Here is a 12,662-nt window from a genome sequence, read left to right on the forward strand (position 1 = left end):
AAAGCTCATGCTCAAATAAATTGGTTAGTCTCTAAGGTGCCACAAGTACTCCTTAACTTTTGGATGGGCTCCCATTCCCCTAAATACAACCTTGCCTTCTCTGCAGTATTTTATCTACTGGATAGCTGTGAGATACTTTGCAAGCTGAATATCCTTTCTGCCTTCTCCCCATATGCCTGTCCAGGCTGTTCCCCGGGAAGTGCAGGGCCTCCAACAGAGGTGCAGCTGAGGAGCAGAGCCAGCGCACATCCCTCAGGGCAGCTAGGAAGCATTGAGCTCCTGAACCAAAAGGACCAGGTAAAGAGAAGAGCCCCATGGCTCTGCTTGAGGCCTGAGCCACAGGCAGTTGGCTCCCTCTACTGATTGCCAGCAGAGCAGCCTTGAAGCAGACAGATCCAAAACTGAAACTCAAGCGCAGGGCTTCCACTCCTGGGTCATCAGGAGCCTCAGCCTCTGGCGCCAGAGATCATAGTTGTGCTCTGCTGGCATGGCAGATGCATGGAGATAAGGCCCCAGAGAGAGCTACATTCGGTCCTTGCCAGAGGATCTGTTGCTTCCAACACAAGGGTGTTGAGAACTAGGGGGTGGGGGATGTTAGAGTGAAAACTGAAGGGGCTACTTTTGGATCAAGCCCTGCCTGGCCCCATGGCCCAAGATGGCTGGGGAAGTTGCCTGCTCTCTGCACTTGCAAGAGAAGTTTAGATGCTTAGAACAGGGGCTTGGGAATCAAGACTTCTGGGTTCCAGTTCCAGTCTGAGCTCTAGGAGGGGAGTTTGGTTTCATGGGTTAGAGTGCCAGGAGCAGGGACCATGGCTTTATTCTGTGTTTCTAGAGCATCTTGCATCCGCTCCGTGACTGAGGCTCTTAGGTGCTACTGTGATATAGATGATAATAATACATCAGACTCCTCGGTTCTATTACAAACTTTGCCACTTACTGTGTTTGTCCTCGGACACATCTCTTCCTCTCTGTGCCTCAGTTTCCTTATTTGTACAATGGGGATTATACTGATGTGTCTTAAAGGGAGATGTGATGCTGATTTAATCCATGTGTGTAAAGCACTTTAAGGTCCTAGGCTGAAAGGACCTGCAGAAGGACAAAGCGTTTTTACTGGGGCTTAATAGGAGCGTGTCCGAAACAGAAGTACAGGCTTCCTGGAGTTCACTTATGCCTGGTTTGCTTTGCTGAACCATTATCACTTAGTGCCATGTGTGCTGCATACCTGTTACATTTTATGTACAAAACCTCCAATATCACTGGCAGGTGCTTCAAACGGCAGCTCATACGGTGCCGCAAACAACAACTGAGCGTCCCAGAAGCTATTTATTCTCTGTAGAGTTGCCCGTAAAGCTGTCATTTTTCACTAGCAGCATTATCTGTGAAGGGGTCAGTGTGACTTTTCTCTGGACAGAGCTAATACAGTGTGGTTGAAAGAACAACACCCTGGTGCCGCCTTTCACTAGTGTGCATTACAAGGCCACATCATTAACTTGATTTTTCCGTCCCCCGATCAGATGTGTGGCATCAACACAGTGCTCTCTGGAGCCTCCACAGGGAAAGCGGAAAGGTCTGAAATAGGCTTGACTCAGATTTCTAAAGTCACTGGTGGGAGACACCACGGCAGCATAGTTATCTGTCTACTTGTTTGTGTGTCTAGATACTTACACAACACCATCTCTGTGGAACCCAAGTGTCTTAGTATCTGTGTCCTTCCTTATCCAGCTGCATCAGCTGGATCCCTAGTTCGAGGTCTGATGGAAGCTGCTGGTGATTTGCACACATGTCCCTGCCCCATAAATGAGCCAGATTTCATTTATCCTCCCCCCAGTCCACTCAAATTCCATGATCTACCCTCTGTTCTGGTGTGTGGCATGGCTTAGGATGTGACATGTGTTGTGTGCTCTGCTGTGTTCAGCGGGTGACATTCCACTATCATTAGGAGGGACTCAAGTGTTCCCTATTGTTTCTGCAGAATAGACGGTGGCAGTCAGGGCAGCCAGTGCTCAAAGTCGTCTGAAAAAGGTGGGAGTCTGTCATTTTCTACAGAAATGAAAGCAAATCACATCTGCCTGTCTCTGCCCCCCCCCAATCAATTCTGCCTCCAGCCCCACCTCTGCTTCTCCTGCAGCTCCTGGGGTTCTTCACATCCTTGTCCTAGGCCTGTGGGGGATGCAGTGGGCTCCCCTCTCCCCTTCTTGGGCTGAGTGTTACAGGGAGGGAAAGAGCAGAGGAGGGGAAAGGAGAAGAAAAGCCCTCCCCTTACAGGGGAAGGAGGGAGCAGAATTACCCTCAGCATCTGTGCTCTGTTTTGCTCCCGCCTCACTCCCTCAGCATCTCTGATTGGCTGCTTATGCCCCAGGAGGGCGGGCAGAAAGGAAAGGAGCCAATCAGAGGGGTTCCTCCCCATCCCCCAGGCAAGGCTGAAATGTATGCGGCTTAGCCACCTGACTTGAGCTGTAGAAGTTTTGTTTGCGTGTCTGCAACCCATTTCAGCCAGGCGCACATTAGGCGCTGAGGGCAGCAGAACGCAGTGCAGTGTCTGTTGCGGGGTTGTGGTCAAGGCAGTGAAGCACAGCACATGGTTATACCTTTGGGAGAGGGGTGCAGGAGGAGCAAAGAGAAGGAAAGTTGTTAGGGGACTAACCCTGCACCCCAGGGTGAGATCAGAGGCCCAAGGGTACTCTAGACAATCTGATCATGGCACTATAAGGGCCTGAGGCAAGGGGGCCCTTGCTAACCCATGCAGTGATATAGCCAGAGCAATGTCAGTTGCAGAGACACTTAGCTAGTGACTTGGCAACACTGCGAGAATCAGCACTGGATCTCAGCCTGTATTGGAGGAGTCCTGCTTCCTGGCCTTGGTTTTCTGTTATCTCTCATGATGCTTTTTTTGACCCATGGTTCCAAGTTTAAGTGCATGCACCACCCTGGGGAATGCTTCCTTTGTAATGCTATTTCTTCTCTTTCCTGTCCTTTTCCTTGTAGGGAGGAGTGAAAGTCCTAATCACAGGCCCATGGCAGGAAGCCAGCAATAACTACAGCTGTCTGTTTGATCAGATCTCAGTGCCTGCATCTTTAATACAGCCAGGGGTGCTGCGCTGTTACTGCCCAGGTAAGGTATGCCCATCTCATGCAGCTGGTGATATAATGATTGGACTGTGCCATATGAACCCAGCTCAGCCAGCCGGGCAGCAAATATTAGGAAGCTGTCCTGAATTCTTCCCCTTGACTCTGACACAGCACTGCAGTATCTCAGTGCATGAACCTAACCATGGGTGTTCATGTTAGCATTACTAAGCAGAGAGCTGAGCCAAAGTTTCTGTTTACCCAGCTTACTGAAATGAATAGGAGAAATAACCGACACTTAGCAAATGTTCTGGAGAGCAGCAGGTGAAAGGTGGGGGTGACGGAGAGGATGCACACCCAGGTCACAATAGCTGTGGACTTGTAGCTATAGCTGTGGAGTTGTAGATATAGTTCAGCAGTTCTGTGAACAAACCTCTGAGCCCAGTACAGCTCTCTTGTGCTGGGTAGCACTTACCCATGAGAGGGGTCTCTTGCATTCACTTGTGGTGCTTGGCCTTCGCTGCTACCCACAGCAAGTCCTGGCCAGTGTACAGTGTGATGAGCCAGATGCAAAAGCACTGAGCCCTCTGACACAAGCATTGTTGCTTCATCTCTAGACGTGGGGCCTTCTTTGAGACTCGTCTGTACATCGTGGCTTTCTTCTCTCTCTAAGGGCTTCTCTGCAGCAATCCAGGGTGTGTGTGCACAGCACGCTAGCCTGCTGTGCATTAACTGACCATGTAGACCAGCACTAAAGTCTTGGTGCCCTCAGCTGCTTCCTCTCCTCCCAGATGCTCACCTTCCCTGGCATTGGCAGCCATCCTTGATGCATCTCTCACTTTCTAATCCAACTGTTTCCATCTTGTGGCACCAAGCTGTGTGTGAACTAGTAAGATGGTGAATTCTGTGGGTCAGGGAACTGTCTCCTTCTGCATCGTTAAAGCACTTCACTCATAACTAAAAAATATGTTTCTTCCAAAAGACTTGGGTCTTCTGCTCCTTGTGCTGCAAATGGGCAGATATCCTGAGTCGCTCTAAGGGGAGAAGCCAGTGAGGATGATTTCCCTACATCCTTCCCTGATGTGTTACATGATAGATTGTGTTACATGATAGATTTGCAGGGTATGCCTCAAACTAATATATCACGGGGCAGGAGGAATAAAGAAAACAGAGACTCTGTGCACTTGGAATTAGGGTACTGATATCCCAGCCCTGGGATTCATCCAGGGCTCTTTCCCACATTTCTGCATTGCAAATTGTGCCCCCATCAGCTGGATTTGCGTTTACCTTTGGTGAACTCATTGCATCTCCCTCTGGCTCTAACAAGTGACAAAGCTGGATAAACAAACTGGAAAATCAGAGAATGATTTAATCAGAAAAACAGAATGGTTAGTCCTAGAACACAACTACTTTCACGTCAAGTGTGGGAGCTTTAAAGGGAAGTAACAGAGATACAGATAAACAGATTGAAAACAAATAATAAAAAAGTTAATTGAAATAGAGAGAATCCATGTTTTAAACCCTAACAGCAGAGTGTAGATTTAATATATGCTGCAAAATGTCCAAACCACCCAAACAAGCACTGTTTATAGTAATTAGACAAGTATTGCTTTTTCAGGGCAAGAGATTAAAAAGAAAAAAAAAGAAAAATATTAAGAGCATTGATTGATTAAGAAATAGTGTAGCAAAGCAAGTGACTGCAGAAGGAAATTAAAAGCTGGCAAGATAAAATATCACCAGCATGACCAAAAGAGTATACGAGAGAGAGAGAGGGAGAGAACTTACATGTCATTTGTCTTCTGCATTACATTAAAAAAAACAACCAAGCTATTGAGTTTAAAAGATCATAAGAAATTACGGGAAAATTAAAGTCTCTGAAGACTTCTGAAGTTTAAGTAATATTAATAATAATTGCCCCTTATATGGCTCTTTCCATCTTCAAAACACTCTACAAATGAATGTCAATTAATGACTCCTCTAACACCTTTGAGAGGCAGGTAAGTAAGTATTATCACCCTCATTTTACTGATGGATCAGCTGAGGCAGAGAGGGTCGTGTCTTATTGAAGCCACAGAAGGAATTAGGGTCAGAGCCAGCACCTAGCTCCTAGCACTATGTTCAGACCCACCTCCCTCTAAGGCTCCCAAAAACCATGGGGAAAGCAGCAGTCAAAGAAAAAGATGATGATACCAACTAAGGACCCCTCTGATCCATTTGCACTCAGGGCAGCTGGAAAGGTACTAGGAGAATGAGCTGATCGGAGAGACCAGCCGGGACTGGGAACTACTTTAGTCAAGATTATTCTTCGGAAGCAGTTAACAGCTCTGGTCCTGACCACTGTTCCCTCTAAGCTGTGCGCAGATCCTAAACCCCGTGCACACGGCAAAACACCGCGTTCACAAAAATTTGCACAGAAGCACAATAAGTTGCACAGAAGAAATTTTTTGCATACACGGCCTGTCAAAAATTAGCGAGAACATTGGTCCTGACTCTCCTCTGCCTTGTACCTTGTGTTGTCATTTCTACCTAAACAAGGTGGATATAAACAAAATCAAATGAAAGCTTTTCTCTGACACGCACTGGTGATGGTGTCTTACACTCAACTGCATCAGGTGCAAGGCAATAGAGAACTGAGCCCATGGTATATGACATGGGTTTTTATTCTGTTAAACAAATCTCTGGTTGGTTGTTTTGGGGAGTATAAGAAAGAGTCACTGGCAGCACTTTAAGATGGCTTATTTCCAGCTTGGAGAACTATTAATTAAAGTTGTTTAGGGGTCAGCAGTCATGCTTCTGTGATTTTAATCACTCTAAATGATCTGGACAGAGCCCTGCTGTAACTTGTATACTTTTCCTAAGGGCACCAAAACTGAGTAAATTGTAAATCTAGAGAGTGACACGAGGGAAGCACCAATTAATGAACTGCTGTTTTGATACCTAAATGCAGTAAGTACACACAAGATCTTGAAATGTGAATTCCTCTAGGCCTGGAGGAATTTCAAAAGGGAGCTGCTCCATAGAAATCCCTAGATCCCCAGCGAAACAGGTGCAAGTAACACTTACCATGAGGGTTTTTCCACTGTGGTGACTAGAGTGTCCTGTCTAAGCTATTAAGTCAGTGGAGCAGCTCCCTCCATGGGACAGCTAGAATGGCAATGGCAATTCATGTGTGTCATTAGATAGCTATTTTCTAAAAGAATATTTAAAACCACATTGGGCCCAGGTACTGCTTACTTAGACAAAACTCCCAGTGAAGTACATGGACAGAGTGTGCCTGTCCTTCATGAGCCCAGATGGAGAACTGACCTCCATGTTCCTAGTTAAAAAAAACCAGGAAAATTATCAGGTTCAGCCCCCTTTCTCCAGATCTCTTGCCCAGTCAGCTGCAAAGCTTCAACCCTCAGCATCTTTCCTTCCACTTTTATAAGCAGTTTGTTCTTATTTGAAGTTTCTGTATATGTTTTATATGTAATAATAGCAAATAGAATACCAAGGAGGCTCCCCTCACATGTACAAAGCTATTTCTGTTAATACAACAGAGACACTCCAGAGTATCCATAGGACAGCTTCCTTGTATTGTACGGGCTGCACCACTGTGTGTGTGTTGTCCCATAGATTATTTGAACAGCACTTTGGAGAGTTGATGTGCATTAGTAAACTCATATCCCAGTTTTCATTTAGAAGACTTGAATTAATTAGTTTTAAAATAATGTCTTGTTTTTTCCTTTTAACATAGAACATTAAACATTAACTGGAACTAGAAGCTGCATTTACTGTCCCTTTACATCTCCCATGGAGATGTCATCGTTTCTGTGGCTTCTCTTTGGTCTTAACTGGGTTTGGCGCTTTCAGGATCTTTGCAGAGGCTTTGTATGGCCTCACACTGAAGCTTGGTATTTGGCTTGATGTGCATGAAAAGACAACTTCACTGTAGCGTCAGAGGGAAGTTGGTGATAAAATAATACTGAGTTATTTATTAATCTTTTAATCACTCCAACATATGTGTAATCTGTGTCTTCTGCGAATGGAGTCTGCAGTCTACAGCATATCTCCAGGTTAGAGAAACCTGATAAACATCTGACTTTCCAGCTGTGCAAAGCACAGAAACACTTCTCAGAAGCCCTTTCTGCTCTTGCTCTCTCCCTTTGCATATGACGAGAGCTGTAGAACAAAACTGAATCATGCATTCCTGCAGAGAAATACCTGTTCTTACCACTTGTTCTTTGTTTTTAGCTCATGATACCGGGCTTGTGACTCTGCAAGTTGCCTTCAACAATCAGATCATCTCCAACTCTGTGGTGTTTGAATATAAAGCCAGAGCTCTACCAACCCTGCCTTCCTCCCAGCATGACTGGCTGTCCTTGGATGGTAAGGAGTATATTCAGTGTCCCTTAACAAAGTTTACCACACTTGGGTGCAGGGGAGTAAAGAGAGCTCCTCGTGTTGGGGCAGGAAAAGGAGATGAGTCTTAGCTGTACTGAGATTCTCTTGCTTATTGTTTCAATATTACTCCATTTTAGAGACCATTTGCTGAAATTTTTCATTGTCTTTTTGGTGTGAACAAAATATTTAGCTGGGGAGCCTGTGGCCCAATGTCTGATCCATTTGAGGGGGAAGGGGGAGAAAGGATGCTTCCTCTGTAATAGAAAACTGACTGTCCCAAAGAAAGGGGCCTGACTGGTCACCACTGTCAGGGCCAGCGCCAGGCATACTGCGTCTTCTGTCAGAACTCTGAGCTTCATCTTGTCAGGAAAAATTCTAAAATGCCACATTTGTTCCCCCTTTCTGCACTAAAAAAAGTCTATGTAACTAATCCAGTGGTTTTCAACCTTTTTTCATTTGTGGACCCTTAAAAAATTTCAATTTGAGGTGCGGACCCCTTTGGAAATCTTAGACGTAGTGGGCAGACCCCAGATAGAAAGCCACTGAACTAAACAAAATACAGATGGGAAGATGGTGAGTCAGTGCCTGGAGAGAGAATCTCCAAGAGCAAGGCAAGGCTGATCCACACCTCCTGAATCTATTCAGGACCCACAGACCTGATGGTTATAATCTGTGGTATTTATGGTATCCAAATCTCATTTTAAAATCGTGATTTATTAAACAGCACAGACATAGATTATGCCCAGCAACTGAGAATCTTGGATGCCAATGGAGTCTAATTCTCATGGGCCTGCACAACATCTATGAGCAGGGACAACGTAGACGTTCTTTGGCATGTATGGTTCAAGGACGGGCTTTTTTCTCAAAGATTCTAAGATGCTGTCTCATTCCCCATTCTTAGTGGGAATGGTTTACAAACTATAAAATCATTAGTTACTAGCCAGGCAGTCTGAAGCCGAGTCCATCTCTCTTTCCCTGATTTGACTGACCAGAACAGAATGTAGTTAGGTTTTGCTAGATGTCAGAGCTGATAAATTATTGGCAACCTCAATGGGAACACATGCTTTACCCTTAATATTTATCTGGTAATTCTGTGCCCCTCAACAATTCTTTTAAAAGTGACCAATTGCAGCAGAACAGGGTTGTAAGAAGTATAGAAAGGGAAGCAGGGGAGTTCTCTACTCTGAAGGGTTCAGCATGCCTGCCAGGGAGAATTGAGTTGCCACATAAAATACATGCTACCAGCAGGTATAAAACCTGTTGAGAAAGAAAGAGTAGAGATTTGCAGCTGCTATTGAATGCACCCAGGAAGCAACTGATCCAGTGACTGGTTTCAGTTATTTTTGTAAAACATTGACTGCTGGAAGTTTATTGGTTTTCTCTTTGGCTAAGCATTAGGCAAGTTGCCAACATTAACTAACCGGACAGCCACTTCATTTCCCTTCCGGTCTGTGATTGCCACGGAGATGTGCCTTCCAGCTCAGGCCCTGGAGACCTGCGGAAAGTAGCTGATTTGTGTTAGCAACCTTGACAGTCTGGAAAGAGACCATGGAACAGTTACCATTTTTTCATCCCTTAGTTCATGAGAGAGTCTTGATTTGGTAGGCACTGCAATGTATTCTGTCCAGTTTTAGAAAAAGTCCTAACATCACTTTTTGTTGATCCATTCATTTGACAGTTTTTGTATTCTCATATAATCCATTGGGCAAATCTGATTTAGAAAAATCCCCACTATTCAGAGAACCAGTAGCTAATAAAGAGAGAGAAGAACTGATTTAAGTTACATAAAAGAAGTGAAGGGAGAAGTAGCTTGTACATATGCAATATATGCCATATTGGAGACTGGAACATGGGAAATAATGGTTCTGTTAACTCTTTAGTCCAGTGGTTTTCAACCTTTTTTCATTTGCGGACCCCCTAAAAAATTTTGAATGGAGGTGCGACCCCTTTGGAAATCTTAGACATAGTCTACAGACCTCCAGGGGTCCACGGAGCACAGGTTAAAAACCATTGCTTTAGTCAATTATACTCATACTATTCTGTCTGTTAAAGATGTGGCAATCATTACACAGCATTTGCTTTTGTAGAGGATGTATCTAGACTGTAGATACATTTGCTATTGTAGAGGATGGATCTAGACTGTTCTCAGGGGTACCAGATGACAGAACAAGGAGTAATGGTCTCAAGTTGCAGTGGGGAAGGTTTAGGTTGGATGTTAGGAAAAACTTTTTCACTAGGAGGGTGGTGCAGTACTGGAATGGGTTACCTAGGGAGGTGGTGGAATCTCCTTCTTTAGAGGTTTTCAAGGTCAGGCTTGACAAAGCCCTGGCTGGGATGATTTAGTTGGGGATTGGTCCTGCTTTGAGCAGGGGGTTGGACTAGATGACCTCCTGAGGTCCCTTCCAATCCTGATATTCTATGCTTCTATGCTTTTGGAAATTCACCTTAGAGGCATCTTGGATATTATTTTAAAAAATAAAAAAGTTGTTATTAAAACAGTCTGAAGTAGAATACGTTTACTAGTGTGATTGGATGTCTAATACAGTCACATCGGACATGACTAATATTTAGAACTGTTTCAACTCAAACTGCAGAAACACTTGAACTCAGCCTCAAGTCTGATGCAGGCTGGTTACAAACCAGCAGGAGTTTGTGCTTGGAAATTGTCCATAGAAGCCTTTGGCAGGCTTCTCTGCTCTATCTGGATAGTCCCAAACTTTATCAGGTTCTTTCTTTATGGTGTATTATAAGTCTGAGCTTGATTAGATAAGACAGTCAGATGGGGCAAGTTGCCTAGCTCTGGTGTCTTGTAATGGCAGAGCATATATAATGGCACCTAGAGACTATCGTGGTTGATGCATTACAAATATCTCAGACAAATAAAAATGAATGCAAGAGAAAGCTCAGTAGAAACCACTTTAGGATGCTTTCTGAGAGTGAGATGTATGTATGTATGTATGTGCTGCATTTGAGCCAGAAAAGCCAAGAGAAGATAATTCCTCTGAACCTCTGTGTGTGTGATTTTGGTGGTCTATTACATTTTCTTTCTAGGATTCCCCATTATTATAGCAGTGTACTTGTCTGGTCATAAGTTCTGTCTACGTACCTACCCAATCACCCACCTGTGATAAGTTGCTCCCCCTTCTGGGGTGCCACCTGATGTACTGGGGCATCACTGAGCCTGCCTGTTCCATCAACCTGGGCTCCCTCACCCTGTCCTGCTAAGCCAGGCCCTCAAGCCTCCTCTAGCACACACACAGGTAGGGACACACCCAGCTGCAAAAAGACACAGACACTGAAATCAGTACTGCATGGGAAGGCTTTCACCTAAGGAATTGCCCAGCATGCAAGTGCACTCCCTCTGTGGAGAGTAAACCCCAAAATTGCATTGTCTTGCACTGCACAGAAAACTGTACAGTGTAAGCTAATTGAAATTCGCCCTCTCTCTCAATGTGGAAAGAGATATTCACAGCTCCCCCACCCCCCAGTTATGAATTACACAACTGGGTTTAAAACAAAAACAAGTTTATTAAGTACAAGAGGTAGATTTCAAATTATTATAAAGCAGGGGTCGGCAACCTTTCAGAAGTGGTGTGCTGAGTCTTCATTTATTCACTCTAATTTAAGGTTTTGCATGCCAGTAATACATTTTAACATTTTTAGAAGGTCTCTTTCTATAAGTCTATAATATATAACTAAACTATTGTTGTATGTAAAGTAAATAAGGTTTTTAAAGTTTTTAAGAAGCTTCATTTAAAATAAAATTAAAATGCAGAGCCCCCGGGACCAGTGGCCAGGACCCGGGCAGTGTGAGTGCCACTGAAAATCAGCTCGCGTGCCGCCTTTGGTACGCGTGCCATAGGTTGTCTACCCCTGTTACAAAGGATAGCCAACAGATCGAAGGAGATTACCTTAGTAGATAAACAAAAACCGCAAACTGGGCTTAACACACTAGATAGGTAGGATATAAATTAGCATTCTCACCCTGAGTGATAAACAGACTAGCATACGCTTAAGACACAAGTTGCCTTGGCTTTCTCAGGTTTTCATACACCAGCTAAAGATCCCTCTAGTCTGGGACCATCGCTTGCCACAGTTCAGTCCTTGCCTCTCAGGTGTTTCCAGGTGTGTTGTTGTAGGGAGAGTAAGGTACCTTCATGATGTCATTGACTCCCTTTTATATCTTCTTCCCACTTGCTGGAAACCTCTTTTGCTGTGACCTGGGTCAAACAGTCTCCATTGTGTAGTGCTATCTCTGAGAGGTTTCTATTGTCCACAGTTTCTGGGGTAGCCCTGGTGCTTGTGTGCATTTCCTCAATGAGCCATTAACATTGTTCGGCCTTTTTACTGTTGTACCTGAAAGGCTGCTTGTGGGTGTTTTCAACCTCACAACATGTTTCAGTATTACCTACTTAGCCAAACTTCATAACTTCACATACTGAAATAATACATGCGTACAAATAGGATAATCATATTCAGTAAATCATAACCTTTCCAATGATCCCTCACATGACCCATCTTGCATAGAACACATCTTAGTTATGCCATATTCATATCATAACACTATCTCTGTGAAGAATATGGGGCATAGGGTCACACATTGTACTGGTCACAAGTTCTGTCTACCTACCCACCCAATCACCCACCCACATCACCAAACTATCTGAGTGCTCATGGTTTCAGTTTCTCATGTCTTTCTGATTTTTTTGGAGGGCCTACATTTTCGAGGTCTTGTCGTACCCATGTGTGACCATGTGCCAGAGGAGGAAACTGAGTTTGATTTTACCATGTTCTGAGCATTTGAAAATCATGCAATAAGCATGTGCTGTAGATGTTTTTTACTGAGCTGGAAAGGAGTGCCTGTTACATATGGATGGCTGCACTGGACAAGGAGAGATTTGTAGGCATCAGGCTATCACTGGTGCTGATGAACTCAGGCAAGGGGTTGGTTCCTCAGGATTTTGTCATGTGGCAGAGGACTCTGTAGGGTCGTGGAAGGTGTGAGGAGAAGACGGAACCCCACTGTGCTGCACAGGAGGAGCATTTAGTGTCTTGGGCAGCTTGGATCATGCTCATTTGTTCTGTCTGAGATGGACATCACCATGCATGTTACTGCTTGCTGGTTGGTGGCACAGCCTTTCCTTTTTGTCTGCTCTGTCTGATTCTCTTAGCTGTGTTAATCGTTTCTCTTCCTTGGCAGGATGAGTCATATA

General features: G+C 44.5%; 1 protein-coding gene across 1 annotated transcript in view; it reads left to right on the forward strand.

Moving 5' to 3' along the window:
• CAMTA1 (calmodulin binding transcription activator 1) overlaps window positions 1-12,662 on the forward strand; it is a 929,632-nt gene that overhangs the window by 816,082 nt on the left and 100,888 nt on the right. Inside the window, exons 9-10 of the mRNA XM_077837398.1 lie at window positions 2,986-3,112; window positions 7,300-7,434. Of these exons, the coding sequence (XP_077693524.1) occupies window positions 2,986-3,112; window positions 7,300-7,434 (262 nt within the window). The remainder of the gene's footprint in view (window positions 1-2,985; window positions 3,113-7,299; window positions 7,435-12,662) is intronic.

Source organism: Eretmochelys imbricata, chromosome 18, assembly GCF_965152235.1.
Source record: "Eretmochelys imbricata isolate rEreImb1 chromosome 18, rEreImb1.hap1, whole genome shotgun sequence".
Classification (NCBI taxonomy): Eukaryota; Metazoa; Chordata; order Testudines; family Cheloniidae; genus Eretmochelys; species Eretmochelys imbricata.